Source organism: Nannobrachium achirus, assembly GCF_963921795.1.
Source record: "Nannobrachium achirus genome assembly, chromosome: 21".
In the NCBI taxonomy this organism is placed as follows: Eukaryota; Metazoa; Chordata; class Actinopteri; order Myctophiformes; family Myctophidae; genus Nannobrachium; species Nannobrachium achirus.
Window position 1 is genome coordinate 29966049 of NC_137828.1, and position 21197 is coordinate 29987245.

The following is a 21197-nucleotide window of genomic DNA, read 5'->3' on the forward strand; positions in this document are numbered from 1 at the left end:
GTGTGGTGTGTCGTCTTAAGTTAGTAAGTCCACCATAGATTTGGCGGAGGACAGGCAGACAGGTTGGGAAACGGAGGATGAATCGATAACAGGGGAGACACAACGTCTTGTTCTCGAGTCTACGGCGTCTAGGGCTGGGTGTAAAAGGATTGTTGTGTTACTTTTAAGACGCTTGTGAGCGATTGGTGCCATGCCTGGCCGAGTGATGAGTGCTGAGTGGGTTGTTGTTGCACAGGGCAGGTGTTGGCACCCAGCATAGCCTCAGAGCTGGAGGTGGACACTGGATCAAGGCACTGGGTTGGGCGGGCCCCATCCGTCTGTCAGGGGGTCGAAAATGTCCCCCCCTGCCCGGGGGGGGGGGGGGCGTTTGTGCTGTTGACTGTCACTATGGTCGTAACACCTGTTGCTCTGGCTCCAACTTTTCTAGAAATAAAAATGAAGACACCACCAGGTAGTGACAGTGAAGTAATACATGACAAGTCAACATAATTCCTCACTTCTTCCTAACATTTTTTCCTGGATTATGGCCCAAAATCTCGAAAGCGTTCGCCATCCACCCATATGGCCACTTTTGGGCTGCCTGGTTTTTAGGGGCAGCAAAGCTGAATGGTTAGGGAGCCCGCGCCTGGGGAACCATTAGCCTCGTAAACCAGACTCTCCTTCAGGAGGAGTCTAGTTTACTAGGCAGGGAACCAGAGACCCTGCTTGTCCCAGGTTCGATTCCAGGCCAGGGTAGCAATGTCCCTGAGCAAGACTCTTAACCCCTAATTGGTCCTTGTGGGCAGCGAATTAGCTGGGTTGGGCTGAAAATACTGAATTCCCCCTTCGGGAGGAAGTAGGTAACTATTATTATTATTAAGTGGTCAGGTGGGCGGGCTGTGTGCATTTTCAGAACATGTTTATTTTAACGAGCAATCAATTGATTGTGTTCTGGCTCGGATCAATGGAACAAACACAGTACACTTGAAGTTCTTCTATCGGTACCACAATGAAAACACATTTTTCAAGGTTTCAAACAAAGACATTTCTTTTTACATTCATTTTTTAAATGTTAATATTGTATTGTCATCTTAGTGTTTTGCCAATTATTTGGGGGCCCACTTGCAATTTCCTCATGGCCCACAGGTTGGGTTACCCTGGCTCTGATATAGACTATTAACAACAGCACATGATTCAAAGCCTTTTAACCTGCTGTTTTTACTGTTGCTACATTTAAAAATATAAAATAACAAGTGTGAAACCATAGACATATTCAATCATAGCTAAAGTATTTGGATTTGGAGGTATTGAGGTATGACATTTTATCACACAGCCCCAGAAAGTAAAGAAATACGTGTTAAATTGAGCGGTAATTAAAATCGTACCTATCATTTTATAAAGGATGATTTACTTTTCGGGCAAGTGGGCATTACCTTCGGGCAAGTAGAACATGACCTGTACTTGCCCGATGGGCAAGTGCCTCTGAGACCTTAGTGCCAACCCCTGTGACATCATCTGGTCATATCTTAGTATAGAACCTGCCTACCTACTGATTGCATACATTTGGAACATAATTATGAGAGACTGAAAGGATGCACTGGTAAATGTGCAACTGCTATCAATGCTATGATCACATGCCGGGGTCCAGGGGTGTCGCACCAAATTCTGGGCCCCGGGTACAAGGATTCACTGTGGGGCCCCTGTGCTTTAACTATTGAAAAATAGCAGATATACAAGCTCACAGCGCAGCACCGAGTGCCGTGCTGCGAGCTTGTAGATCTGCTATTTTTGAAAAATCATGAAAATCTTTGAATATTTCAAATCCTTCTAAGGTTTTTTGAAAAATCTATGTTTCGATGGCAGTGGTTCTCAAACCTTTTCATGTGAAGGACCCCCAAAATGGTATGTATTTGGCCACGGACCCCCATCTCAAAATATTTCGTTCCAGGGACCCCCCAGAAGCAAAATCTGAGTTACAAATGTTCGCTTAAAAAATGCATATATTCAAAGATTTGCACACATTTTCACGACTTTTCAAAAATAGCAGATCTACAAGCTCGCAGCGCGGCACTCGGTGCCGCACTGTGAGCTTGTATATCTGCTATTTTTCAATAGCTAAAGTATAAAATAATTAAGGCCCCTCCACCACCTTGGGCCCTAGTAACTCAGTCCCACTTTCCTACCCCTTGTGACGCCCCTGCCGGGGTCATTGATTCCACTCTATTGTCCTGTGTCTCTTTGCAGCTGTGGATGATTCACTGTGAGAAGCCACAGTGAATCAGAGCTATTGTGTGGACGTTGAGAGACAGCAACAAAAAAAAACTCCATTCATTTACATGACATAAAACCGACTCCTTGCTGGCTGTTAAAGGAACCTAGTCATATGTTCTGTGTCTCCATTTGCTGGATTCACAACTAATGGAGCTTCTCTGTTAATTAGCCTCTGTATACAGTAGGACATGATGCATTTGCATTCATTCAACAACCAAATAGCTCTTTAAGTTAAAAGGTGACAGTGTGAACAAAAGTCCTGCCCTCCAACATCTCTGTGTGTGTGCGCGTGTGTGTGTGTGTGTGTGTGTGTGCGTGTGTGTGTGTGTGTGTGTGTGTGTGTGTGTGTGTGTGTGTGTGTGTGTGTGTGTGTGTTGTGTGTGTGTGTGTGTGTGTGTGTGTGTGTGTGCGCGTGCGTGTGCGTGTGGTGTGTGTGTATGTGCGTGCGTGTGTACACTTTTGGAAATATTTAACTTTAATTTTATAATTGACAACAGACATCATAGATGACTGACGTCACAGGCAGGCCAAAATGTTTAAAGTGATCCCTGACTAATACGACAAATATGTCTTAATACATTATAATTGTCCTCTATAACTACAATGTAAAATTAAAAACACCTCAATTATTTTATTTCTTCTAGAAATAGCTAATCTTTCACTCAATAGGGGAAATGCCCGTCGCAAGTTGATGTCATAAATGTCAAGTGTGATCTATCCCTATGGAATTTATGGCATGCATGTGAAAATAAAAACAAACTTAATACTTCCTATGGTTAATATGAGCATCAAATCAATATTTCAAATGTGTTTGTGTTTTGTTTTTTTGCACATGCATGCCATAAAAATTACACATGACGTTTATGACATCATCAACTTACGACAGGCATTTCCCCTACTGAGTGAAAGATTAGCTATTTCTAGAAGAAATAAAATAATTGAGGTGTTTTTAATTTTACATTGTAGTTATAGAGGACAATTATAATGTATTAAGACATATTTGTCGTATTAGTCAGGGATCACTTTAAGATCCACATTGGAGCAATGTGGATCGATGGCAGAGGAAACCATGCAAGGCAGCAACCTGCTCACCGGGAGCAATTAGGGGTTCAGACAGAGTCTTGCTTGAAAATCAAGACCACCGTCACACATAGAACAAAGGCTACAGTACCTGAGTGCTCTCAGTTAGAGTTCAAAAAGTGTCTGGGGTGTCTAGGGGTGTCTAGTGACTAGTGTCTTGACTCCGGTCTAGGGCGTGTAGAGGTGCTCACAGAGTCTATAACAGTTCATATATGAACAAAAGCAGTTAGGCGAATTCCAAGCACAATCAGGGCGAGCAAGGATAAAAGTTACAAAGCTTTTATTGAGTCAGGACATGCATATTAAAATCAACAAAAGTGCCAAGGACACCCTTGGTGTTTTTTATTGATTATAATATGTACAGTATGTCCTGACACAATGAATAACTTGTATCCTTGCTTGTCTAGAGTATGCATGAAGTTCGCCTAAGGGCTTTCTTTCAGCAGGGTCATACATAATGAGGGGGGAATGGCATATCTTGACAATATCATATTTGTTGGTGAAGGGATCCATTGATCCATTGTACCGAGTGAAATCCTTCCAGTTCTCATCTTTTTCTAATTTGACAGCCAAGCTCACATCGAACACATTCAAAGAACGTTTCTCCAACTTTTCTTCACTCCACTCTCACATCGAAATTATCTAATAATAAACCAACAAACATAATCTATTTCGATTACACTTGGAGGCAATACAATTCAATTTGAGATTATTGCCATAATTAAATTTGGTTGCATAAAAAATGCTAGTCTTTTTGTTAACCTTGAAGTATACCTTTAAGTGGAGGGGCTGGTAGCTTCCTCCGTTGATGACGTGATGAGTCGAGGGTTTGAGGCTGTAAGGAGAAGTAATATAGTATAACACTCTTAAGAATACTGTACATATTTGAATACACATAAGACTAAGTATAAAGGGTGGGGAGGCAAGTGGGGTGAAAAGGAAAGGGGACAGAGTGATAGACATTATTTTAAAGTCAACTTAATTTCAGTTATTATACCTTAGGTTTTGGCTTGAACTTGGAGAAGCGATTGCAGGCAGTGACATTCAAGCCAGCTGTTTTCAGAGCTGATATCCTGGCCTCGATGTTTGATATCTGGAGGGAGAAGACACCCTTTAACAGGAACCGTCTGACACACGGCATTCACACAATGCAAGTGAACCAACCTGAACTCCACTGAGCTAGACTTCTCCAAGGCAATGTGAAAGCAGAGTGGTTTTCCCATAAGCAAGGAAACAGAGACCAAGGCTTCTTGATCGTTACTGCTTTATTGAGGAACCCGGGTGAATTGATGCTAGGCACGGGGTCCCAACATCAAGTGAATACATACAGGAAATCAACAGGTTTTATAGTGCTCACAGAAAGGTTGGAGGTTCATTCTACGTCACACAGACTACAGAAATTGTCCTTGACATCTCATCAGTTGGCACATTCATGGCGATACAATTTCCTTTTCCTGGGTAGGGCTACATTCATATTTAGAATTCAATTGAACATCCATGCTATACCACCATATAAAGGATTTTGGGCCTTCTCATGGGAGAGGGTAGGGCTGTCTACGTGTCTAGTTCAGTTCCTTCCTATGAGATCCTATATGCCAGCTTATAACAGCTCATAAAATGTGGTTGCTAGTTTCGCCGTGTAGTGCAGCGTCTGTCTAACCTGAGCTTTAATTTCGTCATGTGTGAGTGCACTTATTCTTACCAAATGTGTGTGTGTATTGTTAACCTCATCCTGCATGGTAGACGGCCCTCCCTTAGGGGGCTAGTGCATGCAGTGTGGATATATATAGCCCAGGGCCCTGCTTGTGACAGGCTGTGTGCCTTCCTGCAGACACTCACTAAGCACATATTAAGACACAAATGACTTTATGACATGTATATAGATATCTTTAGTGGTTGAAACATAATAACATAAAACACACTTGACTACTTATCTTGTATACATGATGTACTATTTCAATGATTAATAACATAAGGCACACTTGGTTATATTTCAGTATATTGGTGGTACAGTATCTTAAACTACCGTTCTAAGACACGCACATATATATTGAGTATAATGATGATACAATATCTTAAACTGCTACTCTAAGACACACCTAAATATAATGAGTATAATGATGATACAATATCTTAAACTGCTATTCTAAGACACACCTAAATATAAGGAAAACTGCTTGATCAGGCTACTAAAAACACTCGGCCTCCACAGCAACATTGTGCTGATAAAACCACTTCATTTTAAAAGAGTCTAACTCTTTTTACAATTGAGGCATTTTGAATTCTCTCTTTCCAGAGCGACTCAAAGTAGAAGGTCGGAGGGAGAGCAACAAATTTCTATTATTGATGTCTAGACTCTATATATTTATATTTATATTTATATATATATATATATATATATATTGGTTTCCTGACCTCAATTACGCCCCAAAATCGTACCCCATTGGATAGATGCAGCACGCACGTCGCACGCACACACATACTCTCACACATTTTGGTCCACACACATCAATAAGGGGTTAGAGAAGAGAAGAAAGAGAAGAAAATGGAATGAAAACACGACACTCACAAACAAGCGCAAAAAGGGGCGCTTCTCTATGAAAACAATAATAAATAGATCAGATATTGTCATTTTAATGCAATTACAGAGCGCATTGTGCATGTTGTCTATTTTGCTGTGACACAATTTGTGTATACTACACAGTAAGACACCTAAGGGCGACACATGCGGCCTCGCCATAAAGGGCGAGGTCACGCCATGTCTTGGCCGTCTGGCCAGTGATGTATATCGGACCAGTTACCCATATATGGAGACCCCTGGGTACCCATATATGGAGATCCTTGTATATGGATATACATCTGACATCATACATACAATCCCTGTTATGCCCATATATGGAGATCCCTGCTGTAGAACCAGCCACACAGATGGGCTGTTTTGGCCATATGGATTCTGTTAGTGTGGTATGTGGCCGATGTTGCCTCCATACAGTATATGGGCATTCTCATATAAAGTCCTGTTAGATATGGGCTTAACTCAGTTACTGCCAATTAAATATGCCTTCTTTGGGTTCTCCCTGCCATAAATCTCCATAGACTTCCATGTAATTTATAGTGCACAGATCATGCACGCCCATGCACAGATCATGCACCATGTTTGTGCAGGCTGTTCACAGCTTTCAAACAAAAAAATCAGATTGGAAATCCGTTCAGGCATTCTTGAGATAATAGCCATTATGTTTTACATGTTATGTAAACAAAGATTGCTGCCCTGTATGAAAGATGGGGTTGTATGGGGGTGGAACATGCAAAATCGCGATTGAAATCATGTTTACTAGATTTAATGGGGTCAAAAAAAAAAAAAAAAAAAAAAAATGTTTTTTTTTTTCTAAGTAAAAGTCGATTTAAGTCGTTTGGCAGGGAAGACACTGGAATTTAGCTTCCTTGATGTACAAATTTACAAAAGGGACAATACTATACGGTTCGGAGGATCTGTTGTGACGATGCTTCATATGCAAAACAGTCCTCAGATCTCTCTAACAGTTTCCTCAGTAGAGGTTATACAAGAGAGTGGGTGGATGCAGCTAGAGAGCACTTTGACCAGGTCCAGGTAACACAAAATGATTGCCTGCGCCCCAAAAATAAGAAACCGGGAACAACATTCCTATGTGCTGCACCAAATTCTCCACTGAGAGTTTAGGGATGCCTTTCAAAAACATTGGCATATTATCCAGTCTGATCCAAGGTTAAAAACTGTTTTGTTGACTTTGTTTTGTTTAAACGCTCTCCCAACTTGAGGGACTGTCTGGTTAAATCAGATTTGGGTACTCAGTATTACCAACTTCCCAGTGGTACCAGATGGAAGCTATAGATGTGGCAACTGTGTGCAATGTACTTATACAAAAAAAAGCAAGGTTTTCAGTCATCTGCAAACCGGCCGGGATACGTATATCCATACTCCAACGTGAGACATATTGGATTTACTTCCTCAATACAATGTCTCCAGATGGTTTAAATGAGGAATTTGATGTTATGCTTTACCATTGATCAATGGTCTTCTATAAAAGGGGTTCCTTGTCTGTCACTACAAAAATGTTGCCTGATGAAGACAAACGTTGATGAAACATTGCTGTTGCCTATAATAAAAGTGAGTTTTTGGAAACAAACAGTGTGCGGGCGTACTCTCCTTCCATTATCTGATACCTTGATGTCCAGCACCTGGCCTGAATATAGGCTTGAGATGTGCACACAATTTTGTCTGTAGACTAGCATGCTGTACCTTTAGTTCATGTAGAGGAGCAGGTGACAGACTAGTATGCCGTATGCTGTACCTTTAGTTCAGACTGCTGGACCTGTGCAGCTGCTGTGGCCACCTGGTCCTCCAGGAATGCCAGCTCTGTGTCCGTGGTGCCACTGCTGACAGAGCGCGCACACTCCTCCAGGTCCCCCAGCGCCCCCTCCAGGCCATACACTGCACCTGCAGCCAGGTACACCTGCAGCAGAGAAAGGGGGGGGGGAGGCGTTGTCAGTTTTCCCTAGAGCTGTGTTCGAGTTCACCTAGGACTAGGTTCTCAAACATTTTCATGTCAATTGTCAAGGACTCCAAAATGGATGTATTTTGAAAAGGTTTTGTGCCAGAGAACCCGATAAGAGAGGATTTGTGTAAACAATAATTATAAATTATTCCAAATGTTCAATTAAAAAAAGAAAACAATACAGTATCAGACCTGCCAACCTGTACGCATTTTGCGTACAAACCACGCAATTCTAGGTCTCGATACGCAGGTACGAAATATCCATGCTAGTCTGAACCTGGTGTCTGAGAGTGCGCTCAGCTCATTGGCTCTTTACTCATGACATGAGCCACAATTAAGTGTTGCTAAGATACGATGATGTTCCCCCCCGAGACCATGATCCATCTCACCAAAACACATCAGCTGCATGAACCATGCGAGCGCAGACAGTATACTCTGTCCCCTCCCCTACCCGGCTTAAAACTTTATCACACTGACACAACCACCAAGGAGTTACAGGTAATATATTAAAATAAACCTTTAAACCCCTCCTAAGGTGAATTCATTGCGGCGAACGAATTATCTATCACCAGTGAATATGAAATTATGAATACATGTATGGATGGTCTACCAAAATGGTACTCAAAAGAAAATCCCAAGGTTGGCAGGTCTGCAGTATATATTTTTTTAAATCTACAGTACAAGCTCACATTGTGATGCATTGTGAGCTTGTATATCGCCTAATTTTGAATAGTTTAATAATAGAATAGGCCTCATTTTGGAGCGGAACCCCCTCAAGAACCCACTTTGAGTACCACTGACCTAAAGGCAGAGGACGGGCAGGACAGAGTCAACACGGAGGCCAGGACACGGAGGCCCACAGCGTGTCGTATTGTGATGTGTTGTGAGCTCATAGATCTGCAGTTTTTTGGCCAATGTTCCCCCTAAATAGGAAGGGGGAACTACGAAGGGTAACCCAGAACCATCCATAAGCTGACGCTGTTTACAGTTCCATTATAACCAGAAATCACTGTCACTTATAAAAATACATCATAAAAGAAGCAAAAATAGAACATCTACCAACCCACATGCATTGTGAGCTTGTAGATCAAGGGTCTTCAACAGGGGGTCCGGGACCCTAGGGGGTCCTCAGAGTTACTACAGGGGATCCTCCAAATCTTTGTGAGATAGAAAAATAATGTCCTCCTTTTTTAACCGCTTGAACCCTAGCGCCCATATTCTCACAACTTTAGCCAAAAATAGCAGATGACGTGACAATAAACCTGATTTGTGGGAATCCTCTCGGCCAGGGGTCTTCAACGTTTTCAGGCCAAGGACCCCTTAGTTGAGAGAGATGAAGCAGGGACCCCCACAATCTTTTCATAGATTCCATATAGTTTCATCGTTTGACAGCACAATCATCAGTGTATTTTGGATTCATGTCAATTTGTGTTTTCAGATATTTAATCACTTGAGCCGTCATTACCTAATAAACTTGACCTTTTACTCTGTACTCTACTCTTTTTCCCCTCTACACTTAACCTCTTTTCAGAAAATAGCCGATCTACAAGCTCACAACGCCTCACAGTGCGAGGCATTGTGAGCTTGTAGATCTATTTTAGGCAAAAAGAGCAGACTATGTACAGAGTGAAAGAGCTTAAGTATTGACGGTTCAAGTGGTTAAATATCTGAAAACACAAACCGCGATGAATCTAAAATACACTGATGATTGTGTGTCAAACAATGAAACTACCGTACATGGAATCCATGAACAGGTTGTGGGGGTCCCTGCTTCATCTCTCTCTCAACTAAGGGGTCCTTGGCCTGAAAACGTTGAAGACCCCTGTTGTAGATGGTCTATTTTCGCTTCTTTTGTGATCGGCTTTTTTCATCATTTTTTTTTTAAACGTTTGAAAGTATAAGTTCTACGTTCTGGGTTCCCAAATTAGGTTATCTTATCTGACTGAAACCCAGCCACAGGTGTCTTACGTTCTCCTCCATCTTGGTAAGTCTCTGGTCCAGCCTGGAGGTCTCGGCGCTGCTGGAGATGGGGGAGGCGCTCATGGATTCTGCGGGGGTGTGGCCCTCGCTCCCCGCCTCGCCAATCAGCTCCTCTGTAGCGTTGAGCACCTTCAGCACCTCTGTGGTGATGCTGCAGAGGGACGCCGCAGAGTACTTCTGCTCCGTGCACACAACACACACACACACACACACACACACACACACACACACACACACACACACACACACACACACACACACACACACACACACACACACACACACACACACACACACACACACACACACACACACACATAAAGATACAAGGCATAGGGTCGACGTGGAAAGGCATGTGGACCTATAAATATCATAACAAATAGGGACAAACAAACATACAATACAACTTGAAATGCTGTCCTGTCATCTTTACAGAAGCTTGTGAATATAATCATTTAAAATACAAAATAAATAACCATATTAACCCATTTAGAATCAATCCTGAACTTCAAATATCTATCTATAAATGCGAGAAGTCTCTGCGTGTCTGCGTGTCTGTATGAAATCCGCCTATCTCGAGAACCGTTCGTCCCACCGGCTTCAGATTAGGCACGCGCGTTCCCCGCGGCGGCGCGGAGTGCAGTGCTGGGCCTCGACCCGACCCGACTTGCGGTTTTCCGAAACCGGCGCAAAACATTCAGAATCTCGTTATGCAGAGCTGATTGTTAACATCAGGCTGTTCCGGAGGAAATCGGCTCAATCGCTGACTCATTGTGACATCACTTCATAAAAGGCTCTGACATCATGTACGCTACATGATTCAACACAAAATACCATGGTTACGTATTGAATGTCATCAGTATGACGTGTTCTGATGTTCATATATGGGCTTAAATGGACACAGGCAAACATATGGCCTGTGTCCATATATGACAACAGGTATAATGGGTATGGTTTGTATTAAAGGGGGAACCAGCACTGTGTCTGCAACACAGTCGGAGGCACAGACAGATACAGAGATCTCCATAATGGGAATAAAGGGACACAGACAAACAGATACAGAGATCTCCATATATGGGCATATAATGGATGCAGACAGACAGATACAGATATCTCCATATATGAGCATAAATTGACACAGGCAAACAGATGGTCAATACGGGTCCTACAGAGATCTCCATATATGGGCATAAAATGGGCGCTTAGAGACAGATAACTCCATATATGGGCATAAATGGACACAGGCAAACAGATGGTCAAAACGGGTCCTACAGAGATCTCCATATATGGGCATAAAATGGACGTAGACAGACAGTTATCTCCATATATGGGCATGAATGGACACACGCAAACAGATGGTCAAAACGGATCCTATGAGAACAGGTATAATGGGGTTTGCATTACAGGGCGGGGCATTCATTCCCTATTTACATTGTTCCCGAGTTGGCCAGGTCACCGACTAGAAGCTTCTAGTTTATTAACTCATTCCCTGCCAGGCCCGATAGTCCCGAGATTATTCCAATGTCTTTCCCCGCCAGGCCCGATAGTCCCGAGAATTAAAAAAAAAAAAAAAAAAAAAAATGTCAAATTTTTTTTTTGATTTTTTTGACCCCCAAAAATGGAGTAGGCATGATAGCAATCGCGAAATTGCATGTTTAACCCCCATAGCAACCCCATCTTTCAAGCATGGCAGCCATTTTGGCAGACATCCTTGTTAAACATAGTGGCTGTTATCTCATGAATGCCTGAACGGATTTCCATTCGGATTCTTTTGTTTGAAAGCTGTGAGCAATGTGGACACACGTGGTGCATTATCTAGGCATGGGTGTGCATGCTCCGTGCACACCCAATTACATGGAAGTCTATGGAGACGAATGGCAGGTGGGAGTACGGAGGTATGTTAAAATGGCGGTCAATGTGTTAAAATATTACAAAGACATGTTGTTGCTATATACTGTCTATTGCAACGAGAACCCCAAAAGGGGTTCCCGTCCTATTTATGCAAACATGAAATTGTCACTACAACATGAAACTAAGCTTGGAAATGAATTGGAAGCTCCTGGTGAAGGTACGTAGAAGGTAAGAAGGAAAAAGCACCACGTTATACCCAGAGAAGAAATGGCTGTATTCTCTTTGCTGCTACTATGCTGTTTTTAATCAAGTGCAATTATAAACTCACACACCTGTCTTAAAGGAGTAGTTTACCCAAAAAGTTACTTTTTTTGGGGGGCATAAAAAGTCCACTTTTTATGTCATCAAGCATAAAAGTAGTAGCCTATTGTTTTCTATTCAGTAAGTTGTGCAAGTCAAACTTTTTACTCTAGCGGCCGCAAGTGGCCGCTAGAGTGCCAGCCATTCCTCCATAAGGCTTCATAGTAACATCCGGTTAACCACGAAGAAGTGGCTGTGTTTTTTCCGCATACAGTGTTATGAACGTGAAATGGAGGCAGAGAGCTAACAGTTAGCAATCGACTGTTTTATTTTTTAGAAGACCGACCTGAAGCTATTCAGCCGCAAAAAAAACTTTTCTGATGCACTAGGAACACAGTTCAGAGAAAATGACCTCTAAAGATGGGACTTTGTATTGTTTTGGGCGGCGCGTTTCGGCGACGTTACCCGATTACGGGCCGGTGGAAAGAGAGCTTGGTAGTCGGCTTGGATCCAGGGCTAGACCGGGGCTTCGTTGAGGCCTCCGATTATTTAATTCATTTTATTAAAGGAACCGAAAATGTTCGGTTTTTGTAAACGTTAATACGTCTTGCAAAAATAGCGTTTTTTTGGGGGGGCTCTAAACTTTATTCTAAACCATTTTCAATGGAATAAATCGTCGCAACATGTAGCATGGCTCGTTGGAAGGCGATGGACGAGCCAGGACCACCCACGTCGCTACTAGCAGCTCGGGGTAAGTAAAATAGCAAAAAGAAAATAGTATTGGAATGAAAAAAAGAACCGAAAATATTCGGTTTTAGCACTAAAAGAGTTAATGTGGTTTAAAGCTATACAGAACAGCAAGTTCACATACATGTCAATGTTTTATCATTAAATATAGCAGGAAAATAAATGTTTCCATTTTCCATGTTCTCTCAGGTACCCCCTTTAGTACCTCTGCGTAAACCTAGACCTTGAATTAGTCTTTGTGTCTCCTACCGAAAGCATATTTCCGCCGGTAAATCAAATTGAATTCAATGCTTAATATGGGGTGTGTAATTGATAGAAAATAAGTCGAACTACTCCTTTAACTAATCTAATGTCACAATGACGTCTTCTCATCAAGATGGCCATTCAATAAGTGTACTTCTGCTAAAAATAAAAAGCCTTCAGGCAAGTGGTCCCACTTGTGCTTCCACCCTGTTGTTCAGCTTTGTTCTTATGATTATGTTCTGACCATCTGAATATCATAGAGTCAAGATGACATGGTACAGGCCTGGCATCAGTGAAATACAATGTTGTCAACCAATCATCAAAGACGATGATACACGAAAGAAGAAGAAGAAGTGGTGGAAAAAATACTCATATTTTACTTATAGGAGTAGTTCAACCTCAAAATGACTTTTTTACTTTTGATTACTCACACCATGGAGACTTGAGTTCAATAATATTTTTAGTTTTTTGTCGCATTCTTAAGACAATAATTTGATTACAATTAATTTACCCCCATTGATTCCGGATGGGGTCCCAAATGCATTCAGGTCCCCATCCGGAATCAATGGGGGTAAATTTACTATAATCAATTTGTTGTCTTAGGAATAAGACAAATACTACAAAATATTATTGAACTCAAGTCTCCATGGCATGAGTAATCAATAGAAAAAATGCCATTTTGGGGGTGAACTACTTCTTTAAGTAAAAGTATCCATACTGCAATATAGTAAAAATGTCCTTGAGTAAAAGTATGAAAGTGTTGGCATCAAAATGTACTTAACGTATCAAAAGCAAAAGTACAAAATGTTTGAAAATAGCAGATCTACAAGCTCGCAACGCGTCGCGATGCGTTGTGAGCTTGTAGATTGGGCATTTTCAAATAGCCAAGGTATAAAATAGGGCTATATGGTTTATGTATATGTTTTATAATATTATTTTATATCAATGGTCTTTTGTCAGGTGTCTGCTCTGAACAAAACACAAATTTAACTTATTTCACATTACCAAATAACCACTAACCAGACGTGCAATGTAAAAAAATACAATAGCCTTTCTTTGACCTCTTCAGAATGAGACAGGGAGCATAGAATCCTGAAGAATTATACCCTGGGAAATATACTTGTTTGACGTGCTGGCCGGCCGTATATAAAACAACTTAGGAATGAATCCGCGGGCCAAACTTTGGACACCCCTGGTTAATGTCAAGATGTTCTCCAGTGAAAATGAGTCACTTACCAGCCAATTTATTTGGTACACCTTGCTAGTAATGCGTTGGACCCCATTTTGCCAGTGTGCCTTAAAATCCCTGTCACAGCAGTAGAGAATAGAGAATAATCACACCAGGTAAGGTTCTATTTTTCCAATCTTCAATTTTGGTGAGCCTGTGCTAAATTGTAAACTCAGCAGCATCCTGCATGTTCTTAGCTGACAGGAGCAGGGGCGTCACAAGGGGGGGAAAAGTGGGACTGAGTTACTAGGGCCCAAGGTGGAGGGGCCTTAATTATTTTATACTTTAGCTATTGAAAAATAGCAGATATACAAGCTCACAGCACGACACCGGGGGGGGGGGGGGGGGTCCATGGAACTAAATATTTTAAGATGGGGGTCCGATCATTTTGGGGGTCCTTCACATGAAAAGGTTTGAGCACCACTGACATAGAAACGATAGGGTTTTTCACGATTTTTCAATAATAGCAGATCTACAAGCTCGCAGCACGGCACTCGGTGCAGCACTGTGAGCTTGTGAGCTGCTATTTTTCAATAGTTAAAGCGCAAAATAATGCGTTCCCATTCTAAATGGGAAACCCCCTCCCCCTATGAAGAACATTAATGGGGGACCCGCAAACTGGCTGTAGCCCCATCTGCCTCAAGGTTTAACTGTACTTATGTCTAAAAGCTGAACCATAGATTGTTTGCTGATAGAAAGTCTTCTGTATCCCCGCTATTGGCCCCACAAAAAAAAAGTGCAGTTTTGCATCCAAATAGTAAAAATGCATCCAAACAATTTCTTTCTTCAGAATAAAGCTTGCAGTGCACTGTCGTATTTTGAATGTGAAAGGGGCTTATCTGTGCTTCGGGGAAAAGTGAGCACAACCAGTGAAGGTGAATTTCTAAATAGATGAAAACAGGGCCAAGTCACTCGAATACACATATTCCTCGTGACACCGGCCAAATGGGAGGTAGAGTTGCAGCAATCTTCAAGCCCGGCTTAACCATCAGCCCTAGAGCCAAATCTACTTACAAATCATTTGAAAGTCTAGTTCTTAATCTTTCACACCCGAGCTGGAGATCATCACATCCACTATTATTTGTCACAGTGTACCACCCACCTGGCGCCTCCACCTTATTTTTATCCGAATTCTCCGAATTCTTGTCAGGGTTGGTCCTTGATTTTAATAGGATCATTTTAAATGGGGATCTGAACATACACGTAGATGTACAGCAGGAACCAATAGCCTTAGTAGCGTGTTTAGTTCATGAATTGATTCAAATGGTTTCTCCCAGACAGTGTGTAGACAAACCTACACACATTTTCAATCATACTCTTGGTTCTGGTTTATGGCATTGCAATTGAACATCTTATAGTCTTCCCACATACTCTCTGATCATTATTTGATTACTTTTGAAAGAGAAAAAAAAAATGTCCTTGGTAGAAGTCTATCCGATAGTGCTATAAATAAATTCAAGGAAACAATACCATCAGCCATTAACCCAGTTTCTACCACTTTTTCTAGTCACATGTTCAAATACTGTATTCTGATTGGTTTAAAACAGTGGTAAATAGGCCAACAACCCTCGCAGTTTTAACATTTCCAAGATCAATGCGCCTCCCAAACAACCAGAGTCGGAACACCTTCCTTTACCGACCCCAGTTCCTTACCGTGAGCTGATTATTGAAAACGTAGGTGGTCCGAGGTCGTCCTACGTTTACTAATGTTACTATCGTCATTTTTCGCCGATTTATTCCATTGGATCCAATGCAATCCGCCAACTTTAAAACCCTTTTCTCTGAATCTATGCTTTTCTGGAAGCGACCAGCCTCTATTTGCGGCAAAATAGCCGAAAACTGTGCTTCTAACATTAGCGTTAGCCTAGCTGTAATGGAAGCTAAATCCGCCATCTGGTGGTGGCACTAAAAGGGAACTCTTTTAGCTGCAATCTGGGACTATATGCTGTGGCGGAAGTATGTGTATTCTGAAACAATTAGCGATTGTAACTAAAGATCCTTGCAAGTTACAATTGTGTTTTCTTTCATTTATATGGAAAAAGTGGTAGAAAAGCAATTTACCATTCGAGGTTGTGGGTTGTTGGCTGATTTACCACTGTTTCAGGGTTGTGCCTCTCATGGTAAATGGCTTACATATTTCAACCAAACGGAATATTTTTATACTCATAGTCCCTCCCTGTATTCCCACTATTGGCCCCACCAACACATTTGTTTTTGCATCCAAACAGTAAAAATGCATCCAAACAATTTCTTTCTTCAGCATAAAGCTTGCAGTGCACTGATTTTGAACGTGAAAGGGGCTGATTTGTGCTTGGGGAACTGTGAGCACAACCTACATGTGAAGGTGGCAGAAAACTAATTTCTAAATAGATGAAAACAGGGGGAGTAGGAAAGAGAGATGGATGCAATTCAATAATGTATTAATCAGCAGCTGAAGCTTTGATCATTTGGACCAGGGGATGCATTGATCCTCTCTCATCTAGCCACGCTAGCTGTTGATGGTCTAAAAGGCTGTGGCTTTAGGTACCTGGCTATTGCAGCCACTCTCATTAAAGATGAGGAAAATACAAGATGAGATGAAAAGGTTACGCACCATAACATGTACTTTTACTGTCTCCCAGCACCACTCAGTCCCATGAATTACAAAAACAAGTGAAATCAAAGATGGACTGTGAGATATCGTTATTGACTGGGGAATGTCGAAGGAGAAATGGGTCCTTATGAGAGCCAATCGCCCCTTATCCACTACAAAGAGCCGAGCCACTATGCACCATCTAGGTCCAGGGTCTTCAACATGGGGTCTGGGACTCCTAGGGGGTCCTCAGAGTTACTACAGGGGGTCCTCCAAATCTTCCAATCCTTTTTACATTAAGAAATTGAACCCTAGTGTCCATATTCTGAGAACTGTAGCCAAAAATAGCAGATCTACAAGCTCACAACGCCTCGCAGCACAAGGCGTTGTGAGCATGTAGATCAGCTATTTTCAGCAAAGAGGTTTGGTGTAGAGGGGAAAAAAGCAGACTAAGTACAGAGTAAAAGGTCAAGTTTATTAGGTAATGACGGCTCAAGAGGTTAAATATCTGAAAACACAAATTGACATGAATCCAACATACACTGATGATCGTGCTGTCAAACGATGAAACCATATGGAATCTATGAAAAGGTTGTGGGGGTCCCTGCTTCATCTCTCTGCTTCATCTCTCAACTAAGGGGCGCGTGGAAGGAACACATTATTCCAACCAGTTCCTTTCCCCTCCATCAATCTATATTGACAAAGCTATTTGGATAAAGGCTCTAGTGTACCGTATATATTATATATATAATGGTGTAAAAGCACCATTTACATGACATCATGTTACTTTACAATGGAAGCTCTGAAAATGGACAGAAATAGTCCACAGCCATAGAGGTGTCTAATAAGAGAGGAGCATATAGCCATTGACACCTTAACAATGAACATGAATAATTACAACTACGGGTTGAATCATCTTACATACATATGGCCATATACCACGTGTGCAACATTTTGCCGGTTTCTATGGAAAATAGCCTTGACTAAACTGTGCTTTATTCTGAATTAATCGTTGTATCTTCTCATTTGATGTTCTTCTGCCTCTGCTCCAATACTGTGTTTCATCCTTGTCCGTTACTTTGCCTGCATGTACTAGACTTTCTCTACTTTTTAGATTTAGAGTAGCACATTCATTTTATCCTTTTTTTGTTTTGTTGTAATGGCAATCTAGTCCTCCTCGCACACATGTCTGTGTGTTGCTGCTGTTTTATCCTACTGGCTTACCTGTCAGTGAGGAGCCTCCACTGGGAGGACGCAGCGCTTCCGTCCTACTCCTCCCGCTCAACACTCCCTTCTAATGGTGCCATTACGTGCAGTGACAAATATCACTCTCCCTGCTTGGCTTGGCTTCCCTTCCCCTACACAGGCAACTTGTGTTCGGGGAAGCTGGCTGCAGTGGTGGGCAGGTACTACTGCTCCACCCAAGCGCCACAAATCTTTCCCTCATTTCTGTTGGTTTATGTGTGTCAAGGGAAATTCGGTGTGCGTTAGTGCGTGTTTGTGTCTTTAAAGAGAGCATCTTGCCCAGAGATGCAGCCGGTTCTCACCTGGTGTAAGAGAGAGTTAAGCAACTCAAGCCGCCGCTGTAGTGCCAAGTCCTTCTGTCCCTCCTGACACGCACACGCACGCACATAGACACGTACGTACACACCCCCGCAGGGAAGCATCCAAGGACAGAGTGGAGACAGAGTGAAAGAGAGCGAGACACCATAAACAGAAAGAGAGAAAGAGGACATTGAATGCCACAGAAATATGTGGATAAGAGAGGGAGGGGACACAGTGAGGATGGGTAGAATACAGTGGGGGAAGAAGGGATGAAAAAGACAACAACACAGACGACTGGAGACCAGTTAACCTCCAAACATTTAGAGCAGACAGACAGACAGACAGACAGACAGACAGACAGACAGACAGACAGACAGACAAACACATTTAACATCTCACCTGTCCGTCCAACAGCGCCCCCTCCAGAGGTGACGGGGTAACAGCAGGAGAACTGGCACTGGAGCCGCTCCTCCTCTCCTGCCCTGCTCGCCGCTCTGCTCCCTCCTCCTCCACCTCTCTTTCCTGTTGCCTCTTGCTTCGCCTGCCTCCCTCTCTCCTGCACACCTCCCCTCCTCGCTTCTTCTCCACCTTGTCGTCTGTATTCTCCTCAGAGCCCTTCCCTCCTCCACCTCCTCCTCCTCCTCTCTCCAGCCTCCTCTCCCTCTCCCTTCCCTCCGTGTTTGCTTGCTCCGCCGTCTCGCCGCTTCGTTCCTCCTTGCTGCTCGAGCCGTACCGCGGTCGAACGCCCGCCTCGCGCCGGCTTCCGTCCCGGCCGTTGAGCCTGGCTGTCTCCCTGTGCGCGGGTTTGTCGTCCTCGGAGGTGCTGTCGTCGTCCTGGCTGCCGGCCCGGCCGGCCAGACGGCTGAGTTCTTCCTGGGGGTCCCCTGGTCCTGGGCTGCTGGAGGGGGAGAGCTAGGTTATATAAAAACGAATGAATTGAGCAAAACTAGAATTGAAAAAATAAAAATAGACAATAACTGACTGAAGTGTGTTTACAAAACTAACTAAAATCACAGAGAAAATGTCTTTTGTCTTTGTCAATGTTTCATACATAAGACAAATATTTTGGGTGGATATGAAATCTTATCCTCCAATATTTTAGCTGTACCAGTTATAAGCCCCAGGGTGACGTTGTGACACGTTGTGAGCTTGTAGATCTGCTATTTTTAACGTGTTGACCTTCGCCCCTGACAACCCCATATAACAATAAAAAAAAAACAATAACACTAAAACAAATAAACACTAAACTAAAAATAGCAAAACCGATTTTGAAAACCAATCAAAATCAAACTGAAGTTGAAAACCAAAAGTCAAAAGGAAACAAAATACAAAAGTAAACAGGACCGTAATGACCTGGGGGGAGAGTAGAGGGGGGGCCCAGGGGGCGTCAGGCAGGGGGCCTCCTGCGAGGGGCTGGGGGCCACAGAGGTAGGGGCCACCGTGTCCAGGTCCTCCGTCTCCGGGGTGAGGCCGTCAGACGTGGAGGCGTCCGGGACAGCAGTGAGCGCTGGCTTAGAGGGGACACCAGGACCCGACTGCTCCACACTAAGACCCCTCTTCAGCAACGCATTCAGCAGGAAGTCACTGTTCTCCTATGAGAGAGAGACACAGAGAGAGAGAGAGAGAGAGAGAGAGAGAGAGAGAGAGAGAGAGAGAGAGAGAGAGAGAGAGACAGAGACAGCCGGGGATAGACAGACAGAGAGGGAGAGCACAAAGAGAAGAAAGGAGAATTAAGGATGGCAAATCATTTTATTTTATTTATTTTAATTGCTGACAATACAAGGGGGCATCCAGTGCTATTGAGCTAGAGCAATGGTTCTCAAGCTGTGGGTCGGGACCCCCAGAGGGGTCCCCAAATTATTTGGGGGGGTTCCCAGATGTTTAGCTAAATGTTTTCTCACTCAACAGTAAACAGACCAACATACAGTATAAGTGTATACAGGGTATCTGCACATTTATAAAGTGACAATTGAAGGACTTTAAAGACCTTTTTAGTATCTCTGGTCAAACATTGGTCAAATTGTCAAATATTAGAGGCAGAAATTGTCAACTCCTACAAGTACAATTCCAAGTGCTGGTGGGGAGTCAAAAGTTCAAATATAATTATTTTGGGGGTTGCGGCCTGAAAAGGTTGAGAACCACTGAGCTAGAGAGAGAGTGTTACTCCCATAATTGTCCAAAACAAAAGGATGGTGGGTTGCTTCCCTCTAGTGGTGAAAAAATATTCTACAACAAAGGCAATGACTTGAAAACAAAATCATCTCAAAAACATTGTAGACTGATGTTCAAACAATTTATTATAAAACTCTATTGCCAATAACCAACAGAATCAGTGTAAAACAACTCCAATACAACTCTCACGGTGTAATCACTGATGAGCCTACAGATCGTTCAGGTTAAAAAAACAAGGTTTCACTCCTGTTAAGATTGGTCTCCTGTTAACTTCAATTAGTCAAATATTGGATTATTGGCTCAGGAAAGGACCATTGAAGAAAAAAAAGAGAGAGAGCAATTTGAAAGTGATTTTCTTTATGTAAAGAAAGAAAGAATGAAAGAAAGAAAGAAAGAAAGAAAGAAAGAAAGAAAGAAAGAAAGAAAGACATACTTGTGAGTCGTGACCCAGAAATGGGTCCTGACTAGGGATGGGTATCGTTCACCTTTGAATCGATACGATACCTTTTTCGATACCTGGGAATCGATACGATACCCTTTTCGATACCATTTTCGATACTTTTTATTTAAGTTTAACTGGTAGAGGTGATGAGGATAGAGGTGATGTTGATGATCACACAGTGTGGCGGAGCGGAGAGTATAGACGTTGGATAATAATCATAATAATAAACATTATAGGCTATTGTTGGCTATT

The 21197-nt window shown here is 42.5% G+C and overlaps 1 protein-coding gene across 1 annotated transcript in view; it reads right to left on the reverse strand.

Annotated features, from left to right (window-relative positions):
- Nucleotides 1-385: 385 nt before the first annotated feature.
- The window catches only part of LOC308306676 (rab effector MyRIP-like), a gene marked incomplete at both ends in the record, with an annotated part of 272832 nt that continues 252020 nt past the window's right edge, over nt 386-21197 (reverse strand). Inside the window, 9 exons of the mRNA XM_080751717.1 lie at nt 386-423; nt 4105-4165; nt 4328-4423; nt 7662-7823; nt 9834-10022; nt 18334-18396; nt 18731-18919; nt 19016-19229; nt 19685-19923. Coding sequence (XP_080607843.1) covers nt 386-423; nt 4105-4165; nt 4328-4423; nt 7662-7823; nt 9834-10022; nt 18334-18396; nt 18731-18919; nt 19016-19229; nt 19685-19923 — 1251 coding nt within the window. The remainder of the gene's footprint in view (nt 424-4104; nt 4166-4327; nt 4424-7661; nt 7824-9833; nt 10023-18333; nt 18397-18730; nt 18920-19015; nt 19230-19684; nt 19924-21197) is intronic.